General features: G+C 36.3%; 2 protein-coding genes across 2 annotated transcripts; both read right to left on the reverse strand.

The window, feature by feature from the left end:
• Positions 1-16: 16 nt before the first annotated feature.
• On the reverse strand, positions 17-9,789 carry zmynd10 (zinc finger, MYND-type containing 10). Its single transcript, XM_053637112.1, has 12 exons — positions 9,573-9,789; positions 7,301-7,409; positions 7,067-7,183; positions 6,928-6,981; positions 6,587-6,739; positions 6,241-6,329; positions 6,021-6,121; positions 3,348-3,520; positions 2,270-2,395; positions 1,779-1,900; positions 1,553-1,678; positions 17-1,332 (listed from the first exon to the last, which is right to left on the reverse strand). The coding sequence occupies exons 1-12, from the start codon at positions 9,656-9,658 to the stop codon at positions 1,251-1,253; spliced, it is 1,338 nt and encodes a 445-aa protein (XP_053493087.1). The 5' UTR covers positions 9,659-9,789; the 3' UTR covers positions 17-1,250.
• Positions 9,790-10,967: 1,178 nt separating this feature from the next.
• nprl2 (NPR2 like, GATOR1 complex subunit) lies at positions 10,968-18,392 on the reverse strand. The gene is made up of 11 exons (XM_053636976.1): positions 18,313-18,392; positions 18,049-18,140; positions 15,075-15,243; positions 14,872-14,980; positions 14,058-14,194; positions 13,709-13,806; positions 13,585-13,621; positions 13,388-13,481; positions 12,547-12,661; positions 12,013-12,155; positions 10,968-11,921 (listed from the first exon to the last, which is right to left on the reverse strand). The coding sequence occupies exons 1-11, from the start codon at positions 18,388-18,390 to the stop codon at positions 11,854-11,856; spliced, it is 1,140 nt and encodes a 379-aa protein (XP_053492951.1). The 5' UTR covers positions 18,391-18,392; the 3' UTR covers positions 10,968-11,853.
• Between the last annotated feature and the right edge of the window lie 1,679 nt (positions 18,393-20,071).

The raw sequence follows: 20,071 nt of genomic DNA on the forward strand, positions 1-20,071 counted from the left end.
CACACACACAGTGTAGTCAAACTCGAAAGGCTGCTTTACTGGCATGACAAATATTTGTATTACAGACTTTGGGAACAAATTAGAAAATAACTACAGAAAAAAAATAAATAGAAACAAACTCTCTCTAAATTCATTTCAGTTGTGAGTTGTGTGTGTGTGCGTGTGTGTGTGTGTGCAACATTCACCCTGGAGCAACATGCTCAGAAAGCTCAACACTGACTTAGAAATCTTCTCAAACAGTTAAAACAATGGTGGTCATACCTACAATTCCCTTTTAATTAAAATAATAATAATAATAATAATAAAAATAGCACAAAAAAGTTCTCAGTAATTCAAAAAGTTACATTTAAGTTCATGCAGTCACACACAGAGCTCCTCCTCTTCCTCAATTTCCATCAATACCATAGCAACCCAAGCTATAGATCATTCAGAGGAAGGTTTTTATAGTCATTTTGTTCCACTGATCTTATAGAATATAAAGTGTAACCACAAAGCTGACTAATATTTCAATGCGTGTAACTACAAAACGTACTAATGTTTGGATATGTTAATCAGGTATAATCTGGTATGTATACCCAACAGTTAAGAATTACTTGTGGGAAGCATTATCTAAATTCGTAGTACACTTGTTGATCAAGAGGTATTCTAAGTGTGTAAATTAAGAACCTTGTGTTTGTCTAAAGCAGCTTCACTATGTGGCAATAAAAAAGTAATTAGACACATACCAGAACTGGGTTTCTAAACAAAGCCCTCTAAGCTTGCAAATTAGTGTCAAAAGAAAAGATAAGAATTCAAGGAGGAAAAGTACAAAGATGAGAATATAGGGTGAATTATGTAACAAAGTGAAAAAACCTGGTCTGGTAAAAATTTAAAGAAAATACAACTGACTACGCATGCACCACAAATATAAGGTATCATATGGATATGAATAATTAGTTAAGGCAATGGAGATTGGTTTGTTTAATAGAACGAAAAGGTGAATGCCCCGCCTAGGGATAATTTTACTGTATCAGAGAGGTATATAAAGACATGTTTGTGTGTGTATAATTCAGACCCTCTGCAGACTCTCTCACTTTATTGTTTCAATAAAGTTTATTTACTTTTTGACAACTACAAACCCTCTGTCTCTGAAGTTTTTTGCCTTAGGCTGTAAAGATTGTTTTTCACGACGATCTCTGTAAGAATGAATATAAAGTCTCGATCTCTTTCCTATCAGTAAGCGGTGGAGTCCCTCGGGTCTTGATGTTCAGCTATTTCTGTAGTTCCTCTGTGGCTTCTGCATTCATTTGGCATGCAAGTTTGTGCTTGGGCCAGTGCTTCACCTGGCATTCTCTGTGAAGAAACACATTTCTTCATTAGTGTAGTCTAGAGTTAACTAAAGTGTAGTGTTTTCACTATTCCGGATGGTGAATAATGGTACACGTTTATAATAACATTTTATCACAAATTTATTATTCATAATAATATATGTTACAATCAAAGCTGGGGTACTCTTATTCTTTTAAAACAATAATATTTTTGTTTTAGAGTGTGTTACGCTGATGTATGACACCTGTTGCAGTACCACTCTCCCTGGCAGCGGGAACAACGCTTGGCCCCCACCGCTCCACACGCACCACACTTCGGTTTATCTGGGATGAGACACTCCAACACATCAGATTTATAAATCTCACCCAGCCTGATGATAACACACACATATACACTGAATTGATAAGTGTTCCAATGTGAGATGATACGGGATTGTAACGCATGCAAAATATTTTAAATAAATGACTTACCTGTTTGCTTGTTCTCTCAGCTCATCCACAGATGGGTTGAACACCTTGTTCACTTGGTGTTTAGCTATGGCCTTCCATTTCCCAGAATTCTCTGCGGCAATCTCATTCCAGATCTCTGGTAGCTGGATGTACATAATGAAATGAGTCTTTATTGGACACATATACATTACAGCGCAGTGAAATTCTTTCCTTCGCATATCCCAGCATGTTAGGAAGTTGAGGACAGAGCGCAGGGTCAGCCATGATACAGTGCCCCTGGAGCAGAGAGGGTTAAGGGCCTTGCTCAAGGGCCCAACAGTGGCAGCTTGGCAGAGCTGGGGCTTGAACCCCTGACCTGCTGATTAATAACCCAGAGCCTTACCACTGCAGGCACCACTGCCCCCAATGCCCCCATGATGCATAGTTATAATGTAAACATTTACTCTATCAGATAATGAATGTCAGTTTGTAGACATAACTCCTGAAACACAGCACAAGTGTGTGTATGTTACCTGCTCAAGGATAAGGTCTTTTTTTGGAGGTGCAGGGTCTGTAACAGCTAAGTGGCTGAGGAAACGCTGAAGATCAGCTAGATTTGGCAGCTGATCGATAGCAACATCTGTCAAAAATGCACGCAGCTACAAACACCCAAACAAATACACACACAGAAGAACAAATGATCATCATACAATGACGCTTGTCTAAATTCTGTATGGTTGCATGGTGTGTCTTATTGGGGAAAAAAATAATATTAAATGCTCCACTGTGGAATGAGCCTTAAATACAGACTAGATGAACAACAAGGAAATAACAAGAGGGGAAAGTAAGACAACAGGATAAAGAGGGGAAACAGTGCTAAAAATAAAATACAGCAGCACCACACATAGTGTTTTACTTATCAGCATGAAGATAGATCAGATAAGACTTCATTAGACAATGACTTGGCACAGGATGAGAATGACATACAGACATCACATCCTGAAGGATGTTGATGATAAGGTAAGGCTAATAATGTTCAATAGGACACGAAGGAGTCACATTTACCATCACCTTTCCAATATGGTATTATATAATAATGTATTATATAAGTACATGTTGTTAAATGTAATATGGCTATCACTGTTGATTACCAGTCTTTAATATTTCTGCATATGGGGTTGGGGGATAAGTCTTCTGCATAGCACCACTCTTCCACTTTAACATGAGTTGGTGCTATTTAGCAAGCAGAACACAATACTAGAGGTGTGTCCCAATTCGCATACTTATGCACTATTCTATGCCGTTTTGTAGTATAAATAGTGCAAGTATTGTGTTCACACTGAAAATTCCAAATAGAATAAGTACACTTTAAATACCCGGATGATGCACTTAATAAACCGAAAAACAAAGTGTGTAATGTTGGACATTTCATGCACTCAACGGTCGCAGCTTTAATTATGTAGCGGAGGGGCTATCAGACTCCGATGCGAATGAAAAAATAACCTTATAAAATTCATACACTACACGGTTGAGTACATAGTGCATAGTATGTAGTGGGTCATTTGGGACACAACTTAAGGGCTTAATTACTTCAGTACTGGTATGCTGTACCTTTAAGAGCTGGTTTTTGTTGAAGTTGTTGAAATCATATTTCCTCTGGCAGTCTGGTTTAAGCAGTAGATTCAGCAAAGTAATCCACACCTGCCCTTCCACTTTGGTCATTTTTAGACTGTCCTCTGCAGGGATCTCTTTCCACTCCCCAGCCTCATACGTCTGTAGATTACCTACAGAGGGAGACAAAGCAAAATCATCTCTTTTGTCTTAAAACAGGTGAATTAAATAGGCTATATTAGATATTTAGTGGAGTAGTGGATGTTTATTTAGGCCATTTCTTTTTCATTACATTCCAGACCGCCTGGCCATTTTACTTGGAAACAGGTGGAGTAGTGGGTAGCCTAAAAAAAAGCTCCTGCTTTCATAGGCTTTATTTGCCTCGTTCCCATTTTCATTTTGCAGATGAGTTGAAGAAGTGAATTCAAAGATGCACACTAATCCTTCATTTTTTGCTAATAATTTTTTGCTAAGTCTGTTTTGCTCTTCCTGCCCTGTTTGACTGTGTCATAGGAACAGATACATGTCCTGTTGTACATGTTGGCCTGCAGCAGCATTGTTTCTGTGGACACAGAGTATAACTAATTTCATAAATTCATAACATGTTTCACAGTTCATGGCAGGATATCAAACTATTTGTTATGCCATGCCCAGACATAGCTGGATGATGGACATGGTCAATGCCCAAATTGTTTAGGACCCGAGCATCTTTAAAAGGCACCTACAGAGCCTTGCTCTAAATGCAGCACGATGCTGATAGCAATGTGTGAAGAAGGCCTTGCAGGTTAATGCAATGTATTACACTACAGCATAATACATTGCAGAGCTCAGAGGATCTTATTATAGTACATATTTGAGTACTAAATACACCTTAGGGGAGAGTGGTGATAGCCTGCCATCACAGAATTCTACTTATCAGAAGGTAATGCAGGATTGCAGCTCAGCTGCAGCAGTTAGTTAGTTCATAGAGTTAATGCATTTATCACTCAAACACAAAAATAGTTATCAAAGTGTTTTTCTGTTGGATTTTTTTTTTCTAAACTAGTGGCACTAATTCACGTTAGGCTTATTGTACATTTAATTATTGCAATGCTCTATTATTGCATTCCTACACAAATGTAAATAAATTTAAACCATTAAAGAACGTCTTTTAACAGAAATTGGTTGATAATTGGGTTCAATTAGACTAGATACACCCAAGCACAATTACTGTCAACCCTGTTGAATCTAAACATCACTTAAACAGAACCTTTCCAGCAATGTGAAATAGGCCAGAAAGTCTCAACACACTATGCTACAATGAAAATAAATTCTGGAAGAAATGAAAAAGAAAGTTATTGAAATATATCATTCTAGAAAGGGTTACAAAGCAATTTCTAAGGCTCTGGGACTCCAGTGTTCCACAGAGAGAGCCATTGTCTCCAAAATGGAGAAAATCTGGAACAATGGTGAATCTTCTCAGAAGTGTCTGTCCTGAAACATTCCTCCAAGAGCCGATGACTCATCCAGTAAATCACAAAAGAACCAAATGAACATCAAAGGAACTGCAGGCCTGGTTCGCCTCATATAAGTCAACATTCATAATTCCATCATTAAAAATATACTGGGCAAAAATGGTGTCCGTGGGAGAGTTGTAAGGCAAAAACCACTGCTAACCAAGAGGAACAGAAAGGCATGTCTCCCCTCCAAAAATAACCTTGCTGACCCCCAAACCTTTTGGGATAACGTTCTATAGAGCCGAAAGTGGAACTTTTTGAAAAACATGGGACTGGTTACATCTGGCATAAAGTTAAGAAAGCATTCCACAATAAGAACATCATACCAACAGTCAAACACGATGATCAGACATCTGTCTGCAATCTGAAACTCAATCACAACTGAACTGTGCAGAAAGACAGCAATATACAAAAACAAGTCCACCTCGTAATGGCTCAGAAGAAACAAAATTGAGGTTTTGGAGTGGCCTAGTCAAAGTCGTGACTTGAAACCCATTGAGATGCTGTGGCAGGACCTTAAACAGGCAGTTCATTCTTGAAAGCCCAATTTAGCTGAATTAAAGCAATTCTGCAAAGAAGAGTGGGCCTAAATTCCTCTACAGCAATGTGAAAGCTTGATCTCCAGTTATCTGAGCATTTGGTTGCAGCTGTTGCTCTAGTTAGTTGTTGCTGCTAAAGGTGGCACAACCAGTTATTACGTTAATGGGGCAATTCCATTGTTGCATAATCTTTTTCTTTCAATAAAAGAAAAGATCATTTTAAAACTGTTTTGTGTTTCCTCGTGTTGGCCTTGTCTTTTGTTGCATTTAGTGTGACACAAATTAAAGGATATCAGGAGGGGGCACTGTATGTACTTTTTTTATGACACAGATATTATATCCTATTTGACTGGTCACATGAATTGAATGGTTTTAACAAATAATTAGAGCTATATAGAAAGATAACTTGAATCTAATAATTTTAATAAAAATGCGTTCTTTGAGTTGAAAATTCAGGAAGAAAAAAATTAGCACTCCAATAAATAACCTAAAATGATTGTGCATGGATTAAATAATGAGCGTAATAATTTAATAGTTGAATTATGTTTATAAATCCGTACTGAGATGGTTTGTACACTTATGTTTACTGTTAAAGTAATAAAAAAGTGTTTAAGAACCCCTGCTTTAGCGTTACTAACCTCCAGATCTACGGCTCCAGGGACTATGTTTTACAAGTTGAACCAGTACACAGGGCAGGTTATGAATATTCAGCATCCTCGTGAGAACACTCAAACTCAAACTGTGTCAAACAGAACAATAAGAAGCATCGTCTTTAAACAGCCATTAGAACGAAGGTTTGAGCAAATTCTGTTGTATAATGTTCTGAACAAGCCTAAAAGCAATATGTAGGTCTCAAACCTCTCTACATAATCTGTAATGTAGCGTAGCACAGAGAGAGCCTTGAGAGAGATCGCAAATTCTAACATTGTGCTCTGATTTTGCAGATCCTGTAACAGATAACCATAAAGATATTAAAGTATTGGGGTGTAAATAGATTTCAGTTCACATTTCTGAAGTGTGAAATATCCAGAATGTTGATGCAAGCCACATTTCAAAACAGTCCCTGGTTATAGTAGTGTACATTACAAGCTACTGTATAAGTAAGTAATAATTCAGCTATTATTCAATCAATCAAGCTGTGAATGGTCATGGTTAAGATTCAGAAAAATTTTAATGATTTTTTCTAACACTTTTGCTCCTTTACCTGTACAGAGTTCATGTTTAAGACCTCTGTGTGTGAGGTTCTGTCTTCAGTGGGGATTTCTCCCCGGGCACAACGCCCTGCCAGCAGAGTCAGCTTACGATGGCAATAATCGACAAGGTCCACAACAGCACCCTCTGCTGCCTCACATGATTCCTGCAATGTGCCAAACCTTAACATTCACAGCTTCACAAATCTCTTTACTTTGAGCAACCATGTTTTATACAACAGGATATGTTGTAGTCAGGGTCTGTCAGGAACATATGCATTGCTTCTCTCTCTTTTTTTTTGTTTTGTTACATGTCTCTAACATTTAAATAATCTAAATGAAAAAATGTGCTTACTTTATGGTATAAGATCGTCTCCAACAGATTTATGATTGTAACTTCATGGCGAATCTGAGAACATTGAAAAATATATATAACATCGTTATTAATTTTAATGTGAAATTTTCATTTCATAAGTTTGGAAATGTGCACATACCACAATGTGCAGTGGAAAGCTGCTCATTGGGCTAAAGTCTTGAAGCTTGCAGATGATAGGGAACACTTTCTGCTTCCAAACTTCAACGAGTATCATTCCATGAACCAGTGTGGGGATCTGCACATGACACATTCCCCACAAATCATTCATCTGTATTCATCTTATTCATATTAAATATTACTGTCCAGCTGTGAACATTGCAGGGACTCAGAACAGCCGCTCCACTTGAGTTACCTTTCCAAGTGACACAAAAAGGTCTTTGATAAACTCCTCTTGATTAGCGCGGGCATGAAGAATTGCTTGCATATTGAGTTTCTCAATGTATTCATGCTGCCGAAACCACCTATTGAACAGAATATGTTAAGAATTTAAGCAGCTACATACAGTAGCAAAAGATATTCCTGATACAGTCTGACTGTTTGTTACAATACTGCCTCAACTAACTCCAACAGACCCCAACATTTTGAACAGTAGTTGGCAATCCCTAGTCCCTAGTGCAGTGGTTCTCAACCTTTTGTGAGCTGTGGACCCCTAGCATATTTCAAACAATCCACAAGGACCCCCTCACTCCACAACAATTATAGGCTATACATTTAACAGTCATTTCTGTATATGTGACTTTCTTTTATTAATATTTAACATAAATAATATTAACATTGGACATTTAAAATTGAATCAAAACATTTCAAGATTGAATTTTTTAGTTCTAGTTAGTTCCAGTTACATTTATATAGCAGTTTTCTAGACACTCAAAGTGCTTTACATAGTATGGGGGGGGGGGGGTCTCCTCAACCATCACTAGTGTGTAGCATCCACCTGGATGATGTGACGGCAGCCATAGTGCACCAGAATGACCATCACACACCAGCTATCAGTGGAGAGGAATGGAGAGTGATGTAACCAATTCAGGGATGGAGATTATTACAGGGCCATGACAGATAAGGGCCAATGAGGGAATTTCGGCAGGACACCGGGGTTATACCCCTACTATTTTACGAGAAGTGTCCTGGGATTTTTAATGACCACAGAGAGTCAGAACCTCAGTTTAACGTTTCATCCCAAAGACAGATTTTTTACATTTTATTGTTGGTGGGACATTAAATTTGACTATCTGAATTATCTTTTATTTTATCCATCAATGCAACACTTGAAATTGTCTAGAACTCATAGTTTTTTGTGAATTATCATTTCATTTGTAAATAAATTTTAAATAAATCCATCAATGAACGATCGTCAGCTCAGCTAACACGATATTTGTGAATGCATACATATAACCAAATTGGTTCATTTTAAAACATATAGTAAATTGTTCTAACACTTGATAGGCGTATGATATATTTGAAAATATTTTGATATATTTAAGGAAAAAAAATTATATATATATACATATATACAAATATATATATATACATATATACATACATATATATACACACACACACACACACACACACACATATATATATATATATATATATATATATATATATATATATATATATATATATATATATAAAATGTAAAGATTTTTTAAAATTTTACACGGACCCCCTGTAATTACGCCACGGACTGCACTAGTGTACTTAAAAACAAAGATGTATCGTAGTGAGTCAAAATATAAGAAATTATTTAATTATGTCCTTAAGTCTCCACAATTTTTGATAAATTAAAATAAATATCACTTTATATTACTCATCCATTTGTTATTTATTAACTACATTTATTTCTTAAATCCTTGCTTTTTTTTATCTGCACTACAGTAATAATTTATCGATTTCTCATTTCCCATAATTTTTGAATACGAGAATAGGTACGTGTCTAAAGGAACTATTAAAGCACAGGAATAGTACAACCAAATTCAGCTAATAACTGTATTACATTAGAAATCAGGGAATCGAAAAAAAAAATGCCATTGCTGTACTTGCTTTGTTAGTGTTATGGTTCTCAAAGTGTGGTTAGAGGACACCCTGGGTCTGTGAAGCACTGCCAGGAGATCTGCATTTATTTATTTATTTATTTATTTATTTATATAAGTTAGAGTGGTGCAAATCACAACCCACCATTACCAAAGCTATTGTATTTATTATTGAGGTATTATAGTTCATTTGAATTGAATGGGTTTAATTCAAACCTCACTAACTCAAAAATAAGCAGTTCTATAATGTGAACTTGTATGTACATATTCTGTAAGTGAAAAGTTCAGGAAAGCTCGATGTCTGTAGTAATAAATAGACAAAATATTCTTTTACAACACATTTTAAATAATGCTCATGAATGACCCTGTACTGATGGGGTCAGTGGAATTTGTTTTGTGTCCCAGGTTATTAAAAGTTTGAGGACGTAAGTTCGCGTGATTAAACATTGAACACGTTCAGACAACCGCAATATGAACATATCCACTGTTGGGAAACAAAACTCAAACACATGGCAGCTGGTTAAACTCGGGGATATACAGTCACAGACCCAGCTACCGCTGAGTGCTAACTATAGCGCTGCTAAAGCTCACCTGGGACTCCCAATGTCGCGCAGTGCTACTCTTTCCAAACCTTGGATGTAACCTTCAGCCTCTCCGTACAGGAGCAGAGAGTCCATCACTGCTGCTTAATGATTCGCGTAGGGGAACAGAGGTACTTAATAAACTAGCTTATCCTTCTTCTTTTATTTTCTACAACGCACAAAACAGACCTGCGTACTCAAGCTAACGGTGAAGCCTCGTTACTATGCCAACGAGTACACACAGACTTGCGCACGCACTCACAGGTCGAGAGGGAAAAGCGATACCATCGTTTTCTCCCCCGATATTAAGTTATAGCAATAATAGTTTATACACTCCCGGTGTGTATAAAAATAGGGCATTTGAGATTTCTACAGTAAGGATTTAGACATTGGAATACATTATTATTATTACTATTATTAATATTATTATTATTATTTAAATATATATGAATATATGAAATAATTTATTTAAAACTGTTTCTATCTGTCTATCAATCTAACATATATCTATCTATCTATCTATCCACCCACCCACCCACCCACACACACACACACACCCACACACACACACACACACAGTGGGGTCCAAAAGTCTGAGACTACATGGAAAATTTGGGATTTTTAAAAACATTTTTAACATTTTGGAAATTCTAAAACAAAACAAAACAAAAAAGGAAATGTAGAACATCTTAACTATTCAACATTTAAGATGCACTATTTCTATGTCCCTTTTGAAATGTAAGCAAATTTGTGATATTGACCATGTTAACTGCATTGTATATAAGTTCAGATATTCTGTGAATCTTATCCCTTCCACTGAAGCAAATGGTGAGACGGCACAACAACGGATTCGATCTAACATGGACCATAAGGTTTTACACAAACTTGTGGAGTCTGTGACTACTCGAGTGCACACTGTCATTAAAGCAAAAGAAGGGACGTACCAAATACTAAAAAATTCTGAAATTCATGTAAATATTTCAAAGATTCTTCTTTTCACTCAAGTTATTGCTGATAAAATCATTTGTAATGAAAATCTTTCACTAGTGGTCTGACTTTTGGTTTTATATATATATATATATATATATATATATATATATATATATATATATATATATATATATATATATATATGAGAGGCTTTGATATCACTTATAACATGTTCTCTCTCTCTCTCCATCTCTCTCATTCTTGCCTGTGTGTCTGAAGTGGACCAGCAGGCAGAGGGATATGGAGGAAGAAGCAGTAGATCATGTTCTGCACATCATTAGTACATCCTACATTTTATGTTTGATTAAAAACAAATATCACAACATATCAATATTTGTATACAAAATTAGGGTTGAGCTTTAAAGAGATCTGCCCAACCCAGGTTATATGTCCATATTTTTACTGTTATTAGTGGAAAATAACGTGAGCAAAATCAACATGAAATTTACAAAATTTGTAATAATAATATAATATAATGTATAATAATATGTTTGAGCATATTTATTTAATATATTTTCACACATTTGTACATACAAGCTTTGAAATACAACTGCACATTTCAGCACTTAAAAACATGAAAGCGAATATTCTTCAAAGAACCAGAATATTTTAATCAAAACCAGGTTGCCTTTTCCAGAAAATTCAAGGTAATGGCTTCAAACATGCAAACAAATTAACCCTAAAAAGTCAGTAAACTGGTCACAGGATGAATGTTATGCAATGTCAGTTTCTAGATTCTAGGGTAGGGGAGGCCAAAACTTTTTTTCTGTGCTGTAAGGTTAGAAATGAGGGCAACAATTTCCTATCAAGATGATGGAATAAAGAAAATGGAAAGATCGGAATGTATATATATATATAAGAATCCAGAGAGTAACTACAATATCTACTTATTGTAGATAGAGTAAAAGTTAAGAGAAGTGCACAAACTTTCTAGAGAAACTTAAAAATGTAGTTCCTTAACACTTGGGTAAACTTTAAAAATGAGTTCTACGGGTACCAATAGTTGTGGTTTTGTTAAACACTGTATATGTTAAAGGTTAGATTTCTCTCATATATCAGTGTGAGATTAATCTAGTTAATGACAAATACCCCCCACCCCCACAAACTTTTTTACCCATCTTTTCCAAGGGTGCCAATAATTCTGGAGCCGACCGTCCCAGGCCCTGGGTAAGGGTGAGCCACTTAACACATCTGCTTATTCGTCTCAGGCTGTGGTCCCAATGACTGCCTTATAGCTCGACTGCGTGTGCTGGTCTACCTCATCAGATAAATTAATCCACAAATCCATAATTATGATGACATCACTTCCAGCAGATGATAATATTGGGGTCATTTTCTAATCGCTCATCCAGCTCCTTGTAACTCATTCCTGCAAAAGTGGACAAAAATAAAGCTCAGTATTTCCTTATCTTTAAACCCTACTGCATTTGATGAAAGAAAAAAACAATAGAAGCACTTGCCAGTTTTGCAGCAGATCTCATCATAACTGTGGCAACCAGTATAAAGTTTTGGAGGACGACTCCTCTCATCTCGAACAATTTTAACAGGATATTTCTGCAACCGGCGAATCAGGCCCTTCATTAAACCAAACTGGATCAGCTTCCTACAATCCGTAAAGCATAAGCATTCATGAATGGGCATTAACTTCCCTAAAGCTAAACAAGATATTTGTCAAGATCTAAATTAAATCAACTGTCATTAGTCATCTACTAAGCTAATAAAACCAGAAACAAAATAAAGATTTTAACTAAGTAAGAAGGAAAAAAGGAAATACGCAGAACATAATAAGACAGTTACATAGCCAAATGATTGAAGGAAATAAGTGTGGACTTGGTGATAGGTTCCAGTAGGACAAAGAGTTAAAAGAAATAGCATAATAGTCTCTTTAAATTAACATTATTTAAACAAAACAAACCCTTTAACCAATCCGAATCGCATACTATACGATTATTAAATGTCCAAATAAGTGAGAAAAGAAATACCTTAACGCTCACCTCTCGTCTACTCTTTGTAGTTGCTGAGCATAGCGGGAACACAGGTCACGTACTGTAGTTCCTGGAGTCAAACCACAATAAAGCTGGAAAACATCTCGGAAGCTCACTCGCTGTCCTGAAGTGCCACAAAACACACACACACACACGTTTTAGTACTTGTAAAGACCTATATATCAGAGAAGGAAAATGTTTATTTTACTAGGCCTAAATAATTCCTGACTCAAACACCAGTTTACACTTTAACTTGAGTTGAGTAAACATCACATATTTTGAGTTATCGGTTAGAGAGCAGCAGATAAGAATTCCCATGATCCCATGACAGGGGAAGTGGTAGCTCAGTGGTTTAGACGTTGGGCTACTGATCAGAATGTTATGAGTTCTGAGGCCCTTAACCTTTGACTGCTCAGTTATGTAAATGAGATAAATGTAAGTCTCATAAAAATCCCTCATCAGTGCAGTGGTGATAAATGGATTCCCAATGATTGTAAGACAAAAAAACATGCATCACAACTTGAAGTACAAAATACTGAGGTCTGAGTATGCAGACTATGAATGTGTTATCATATTTGGAAGATATTTTTATCATCATTATTCATCCATATTCAGTCAGCGCTTTATCCTGGTCGGGATTGCGGTGGATTCGGATGCTATTCCAGGAACACCGAGCACAAAACAGGCATACAAAACTATAACATTACCATACTCCTGAACTCTAACCATAATGATATGCACAAAATAGAATATTTTAACGTGTTTATTTTTGACAACAGGAAATCCCTGGCACATTCACACACCGAAACACTGGATTAATTCAAATTTATTCAAAGAATTCCCTGCTTACCAGGTTTACTGACATAATGCAGGCATTCTTCCTGAACAGCTTTGTCATCGATCAGGCTCTGGACTTTAGGTGTTGGGCAGTAAACATTAGAATACTAGGAAAATCAAAGATAAGAGTTAGCATGGAAAAAAAAAAAAAAACCAATCACACGAATCAACAGAATATGATTACGATTTTTCTAAATCACTGCCACACACCTGAAATATTGACACTAGTGTTACTACTCCATAATACCTGTGAAATAAAGTGTTTAGTCTCTGCTCAGGAATTTTAGAAAAACATGTGTTATTTTCTGCTGCTGTTCAAAAGGGAAAAACTCACAGTAAGTTCTGAATGGCGATTCGTACTAAGTTTAATTCAACATCAGCCTCAGCAGAAATCTTCTGAATGTGTCGATATCCATCGATGTAGGGCAAAATCTACAACACAGTACAGTGAAATAATAGCAATGGCATCAATATTACATAAGGTGCCACACCAGTGGTACTGTCCTAATCATCTATTGTCACTCATATAATTGACCCAATCATCTATTGTCAGATGTGCAAAAGACCCACATCATTATCATGTAGTACATCAGTTCAGTCATGTTTCACTCATGTTTTTAATCACCATAACTTTCACCATTTCGTTCCTGTTTCCTGTTTCTTGGGGAAAAAAAGATGGAAACCTGCTGTGTGGTGAGATCCCACTGAGACTTGATATAACGTTCCTTGGTTTGAGTGAAGACTGGAACATCATACTCCTGAACAATGATGGGATCTTTCCTCTGCTCGATCAGCTTCAGGTGAATTGTATTCGACTCATCTGTGTTAAAATAATAAAACAATAAAAAAATAAAATATTTTATTGACTGTTTTTCTCCAATTTTTAGATGAAAAAAATTATGGAAAAAAATTTAACATAAAGAGAGATGACAGTGTTGACAGAAAAAAAACTGGCTGAATGCATGTTGCGATGACGTCATATGAATCGTCTTGGCCCAAATCTGCAGAAAATCTGTGGTAATTTTGAAAAATTGCAAACTCCTCCTAATATTGCGGACTTTGCTTGATTTTACGTTAATTTTTGTAATCGCAAAATCGCTAAATCCTGGAGGGACTGAATAATACTATCTAGGGTTTTAGTAAAAATGACAAATAGTCTACGCATTAGATGAACTGCGAATTCTACACGGGTGTCTAATGAGAGTGTGCGTATACAGTGCATCCGGAAAGTATTCACAGCGCTTCACTTTTTCCACATTTTTTTTCCACAATACTTATGTACATGTGCTTTTTTTGTTTTTTTATTTTTAATAAATTTGCAAAGATTTCAAACAAACTTATTTCATGTTGTCATTATGACGTATTGTTTGTAGAATTTTGAGGAAAATAATGAATTGAATCCATTTTGGAATAAGGCTGTAACATAACAAAATGTGGAAAAAGTGAAGCGCTGTGAATACTTTCCGGATGCACTGTAACAGAGAACGATATACGCACCAATAGGAAGAGTGCAGGCTCCTGTTGCATTGAGCTCCTCAAGTAATGTAGACATGATGGGCAACAGCTTCTGTTTACTCTCCTCATTTGAAATAAAGCCACTCTCCAGCTAATAAAGTGAAAGCTATGTTAACTCACATAATTATATTCAACTTCAGTCCTTTAAATCTTAAGCTGTCATCTGTAATCATATTCAACTTCACCTCCAGAGTTGTGAGGTATTGTGAGAGTTTCTTGACTATGGGCTCAAGGGCACATGTCTTCGTCTGAGCATCACACACAAGACCTAAGTTGAAAAGTAAAGCATTGCGACTGTATTTTTTATGCTCTATGCACACTGGACACCCAATTAGCTTCTTATCCATTGCAGTCCTAGAGGGGTCAGAAACAACAAAGGTCTTCAGTGTAATGCAAGTTAAGATTATAACATATATAAGATATATAACATTTATATCACAGCACTGAGTATGTTTACACGCACGTCAAATTCCGTTTAAGGTCTATAATCGGGTTGCAGCCATATTCTGAATACGATGTTTATATGCGTACAGGCATCGGAATATTCCTGTAAACATGGCTATTATAAGTATGCCTGAGTTGTCATTCATAAATACCTAGCCTACAGCTAATCATCTGTAAGCACCCACAATTTCTTGCAGACTGAGCAAGCGCATATATCTCCTTTCAGTGGATTTTCTGAATAAGATGTCTAAAGGCAACAAATTTCTGATTAAAACAGGCATATTCCAGGGGTGGGAATCAGAATTTGGGGAATCAGAATATTGTCTTAATCTGAATTGGGCAATTGGATTGTGGCGTTTACACTAATTCGAATACCGCCAAATTCCAATTAATATCGGAATATTGATGTGCATGTAAACACAGTCACTGCTGAATGCTTGATACTGATTAGAAGATGATTGATTAGTTTTCTATAACAGCATGAATCAGATCTTAGTTCCAGATGCTGCAAACATGCTTATTCTAATCTGTAATCAATTTTATAGTAACAGCTTACACAGGGATTTATATGGCAAACTCTTGACATGAAAAGGATTTTTTAAACATATGCAATTGTTAATAGAGTGGTTTGAAAGGGTGACGTTTATTTAGCATTTTTAAAGGAGTCTCCAGTGTCAGTACTTAGAAACAGTAAAGCTGTAACTAAGTTCTTGGTCATGGGACAGTCTTCAGGACAGTTTACCGTTTCTCTGTAAAATGACAAGCTGTGTTTTGTCTTAACTTCAAGAGAGAGAAAAAAGGAGAACAACAGTTTATATGCTGTAGCAGAAGTGATAACAGGAACTAACACATTTCATGGAAGTTCCACACGACATACAGTGGTGCTTTGTTTGTGAACCATTTAGCATTTTCTATATTTCTGGATAAATATGACCTAAAACATCATCGGATTTTCACACAAGTCCTAGACCCAATAAAACAAATGAGATAAAAATATTATACTTGGTAATTTATTTATTGAGGAGAATGATCCAATATTACATATCTGTGAGTGGCAAAAGTGTGCGAACCTTTGCTATAAGTATCTGGTGTGACCTTCTTGTGCAGCAATAACTGGAACTAAATGTTTCCGGTAAGTGTTGATCAGTCCTGCACGTCAGTTTGGAGGTATTTTATCCCGTTCCTCAGTACAGAACAACTTCAACTCTGGGATGTTGATGGGTTTCCTCACATGAACTGATTGCTTCAGGTCCTTCCACAACATTTCTATTGAATTAAGGTCAGGACTTTGACTTGGCCATTCCAAAACATTAAATTTATTCTTCTTTAACCATTGTTTGGTAGAATTACTTTTGTATTTAGGATCATTGTCTTGCTGCATGCCCCACTTTCTCTTGAGAGTCAGTTCATGGACAGATATCCTGACATTTTCCTGTAGAATTTGCTGGTATAATTCAGAATTCATTGTTCCATCAATGATGCCAAGTCGTCCTGGCCCAGATACAGCAAAACAGACCCAAATCATGATACTACCACCACCACATTTCACAGATGGGATAAGGATCTCATGCTGGAATGCAGTCCAAACATAACACTTCTCATTGAAATGAAATATTCTATTTTGGTCTCATCCATCCACAAAACATTTTTCCAATAGTCTTCTGGCTTGTCTACACGGTCTCTAGCCAACTTCAGACAGGCAGCAATGTTCTTTTTGGAGAGCAGTGGCTTTCTCCTTGCAACCCTGCCATGCACACCACTGTGGTTCAGTGTTCTCCTGAAGGTGGACTCATGAACATTAGCCAATGTGAGAGAGGCCTTTAGTTTCTTAGAAATTACCCTGGGCTCCTTTGTGACTTCGTGGACTATTACACGTCTTACTCTTGGAGTGATCTTTGTTGATTGATCATCCAGGGGAGGGTAACAATGGTCTTTAATTTCTTCCATTTGTACACAATCTATCTGACTGTGGATTGGTGGAGTCCAAACTCTTTAGAGATGGTTTTGTAACCTTTTCCAGCCTCATGAGCATCAACTCTTTTTCTGAGGTCCTAAAATATCTCATTTGTTTATGCCATGATACAATTCCACAAACATATGTTGTGAAGATCAGACTTTGATAGATCCCTGTTCTTTAAATAAAATAGCATATTCGCTCACACCTGATTGTCGTCCCATTGATTGAAATTAACTGACTCTAATTTCACCTTCAAATTAAACTGCTAATGCTAGAGGCTCACATACTTTTGCCACTCACAGATATGTAATATTGGATCATTTTCCTCAATAAACAAATGATCAAGTATAATATTTTGTCTCATTTGTTTAATTAGGTTCTCTTTATCATCTTTTAGGACTTGTGTGAAAATCTGATGATGTTTTAGGTCATATTTATGCAGATATATAAAACTTCTAACTTTCGAGCACGTCTGTTACTATATAAAAAAAAAAAGTCGTTGTTCTATAATTAAAGATAAAGTGTAACCATTGCCAGATTGCTGTGGTATAAGAGGAATAAAACACTACAGGAAGTGCTGTTGGAAAATAGGGGTGGTAATGTCATCACACCACAACACTGATTATTTTCCTAGAGCATCATGCCCCGTTGTGACTTATTCTTGATCTTGTTGAATATTGAAATACACTTTAGAACCACTCTCTGTGTTAGAAAACACCAGCCCTATGAGGGCAGAATCCTAAAAACTGAATACATACACTGTAATGAGCTTATTCTGTAGCTCTGGTTTGGTGATGATGTATACTTGCACTGTATCAAACAACTCCCTTGATATATATTCTTCAGGAACCTGCAATAAAAAAATAAAAAGACACCATTTTAACTCATTGGTACAGTCTGGATTGTTGTTGTTGTAAACATTGCCAGCAAGAGCACTAGCACATTTAGCAGAAGTCTGTTCACCAGTCAACAGATTCATTGCCTCTACATGCACCCAGAACGCTGTTGCTTTATCTTCTCACCTGATAGGTGATTTTAGGTCCAAGAGTTGGATGAAATTCACTAAAAAATACACACTCGATTTGCTTGTTAGTGCCCATGATCGTCAATGTGAAGCAGACTACAATATTGACGGCTAGGGCTGCAGAATTCTCGCCGCTCGGTATTTCAGAATAAAAGTGCTAGTGAACGTACACTGAACTATTACTTCATAGGCCATGTTATAGACTTCAATGGTTTGTGGCCAAAATATGTGCTTTTTGAACATCCTATTTCAGATTTAGTCTCCCTTAGCTGTTATAATAACCCCCACTCTTCTGATAAGGCTTTCAACTAGAGTTTGGAGAGTGGATGTGAGGATTTGTAGGCATTCAGCCACAAGAGCATTAGTGAAGTCAGGCACTGATGTTGGGTGAAGAGGTCTGGGGTGCAGTAAGCTTTCCAGTTCGTCCCAAAGGAGTTCACTGGGCTTGAGTTCAGGTCTCCGTGCAGGCCACTCAAGTTATTCCACTCCAAACTTGGCAAACCATGTCTTCATGGGGTTCGTTTTGTGCAGGGGCATTGTCATGTTGGAACATGTTTGGCCTCTTAATTCCAGGTATGAGAAATTTTAATTTTAGAGTGTACAAACACATCCTATACAATTGTGTGTGTGTCCAACTTTGTGGCAACAGTTTGGGGAAGTCCCTGTGACTGTCTGGTGTTCACAAACCTTTGGCCCTATTTTACTGACAATATACCGAATCATGTTACAGCTATAGAGTTATTCAAGTTAAATTATATTAATGTTTGAGAAGTTATGGTGTAAAATTGCTGTCAGTGTGTGAAATTTTGTGAAGAGGTGTTTATTTAATTATTAAAGTCAATTTACTGACAGATAAAATTTACTTAAAACACATAAATTTCTCATATGATAAACATAAGGTTCACATAGCTTTTCAAAAACATTGGGGGTTCTGTGTCCACTGAGTACTAATAGTCCCTACCAATGTTAAAACCAAACATACACATTGAAATTGTATGCACTTCCTTTAATTACAAGTTTTCCCACATTATATTTACAGTAAGTCATATCTTTAGCATAAAACAGTGAATGGGACTGGCTGTATCATGTGTAATTTACTAAGAGATCTTAACAGTTCTGACACAGACTGGCATTTTCCATTTAAGGTGCCATAGATAGATAGCTAGATAGATAGATAGATAGATATCTGTCTATCTATCTATCTATCTATCTATCTATCGATCTATCTTATCTTATCTTATCTTATAATATAATATATAAATGGGGTTGTTCAAAATGCTACAAGGTCTTGTACAAAGATAATTTTGGTCACATCAATAATTTTTCAGATTTTAGGATAAATTGCATCTAAAAATGTCTACTCTTAAAGTATTGTAATAAATGTCAAAATTTCAGCAATGTGTTTACACAACCAACTTTACAAGATGGCTTTAACTTCACCCACTTGACACAATCACGTCATGTCATATATCCCTGAAAAGCTTGTTTCCTGCTATGACTATCAAATTATGTCATTATGAATAAATAAATAAGTAAACCACACTTACTAGTGTGAAAAGCATTGATAACTGTTGTATTTATTATATTTTTTAGACTTTTTTTTTTACTAGTTTTATTTTTTTTAAATAAAGTATGCCTCTATTTTATGCATGTTGAATTAGATGAAGGCTCGTTTGCATATATGCATTACCTATTAACCTGTTGTGTCTTGCCTAAACTTGTAAAGTGCGAGCACCTTACATACCATTCCGACACCT

The sequence above is a fragment of the Ictalurus furcatus genome, chromosome 11 (genome assembly GCF_023375685.1).
Source record: "Ictalurus furcatus strain D&B chromosome 11, Billie_1.0, whole genome shotgun sequence".
In the NCBI taxonomy this organism is placed as follows: Eukaryota; Metazoa; Chordata; class Actinopteri; order Siluriformes; family Ictaluridae; genus Ictalurus; species Ictalurus furcatus.

What these genes read in the sequence shown, in the direction of transcription:
- zmynd10 (XM_053637112.1), bottom strand. Translation starts at nt 9,658, where the DNA reads ATGGACTCTCTGCTCCTGTACGGAGAGGCTGAAGGTTACATCCAAGGT. An exon ending in TTTTTGTGTCACTTGGAAAG is followed by an intron (nt 7,184 to 7,300) that starts GTAACTCAAGTG and finishes TGTCATGTGCAG; the next exon opens with ATCCCCACACTGGTTCATGG. An exon ending in TAAACATGAACTCTGTACAG is followed by an intron (nt 6,330 to 6,586) that starts GTAAAGGAGCAA and finishes TATCTGTTACAG; the next exon opens with GATCTGCAAAATCAGAGCAC.
- nprl2 (XM_053636976.1), bottom strand. Translation starts at nt 18,390, where the DNA reads ATGGGCACTAACAAGCAAATCGAGTGTGTATTTTTTAGTGAATTTCAT. An exon ending in AATACCTCACAACTCTGGAG is followed by an intron (nt 14,981 to 15,074) that starts GTGAAGTTGAAT and finishes TCACTTTATTAG; the next exon opens with CTGGAGAGTGGCTTTATTTC. An exon ending in GGGATCTCACCACACAGCAG is followed by an intron (nt 13,807 to 14,057) that starts GTTTCCATCTTT and finishes ACTGTGTTGTAG; the next exon opens with ATTTTGCCCTACATCGATGG.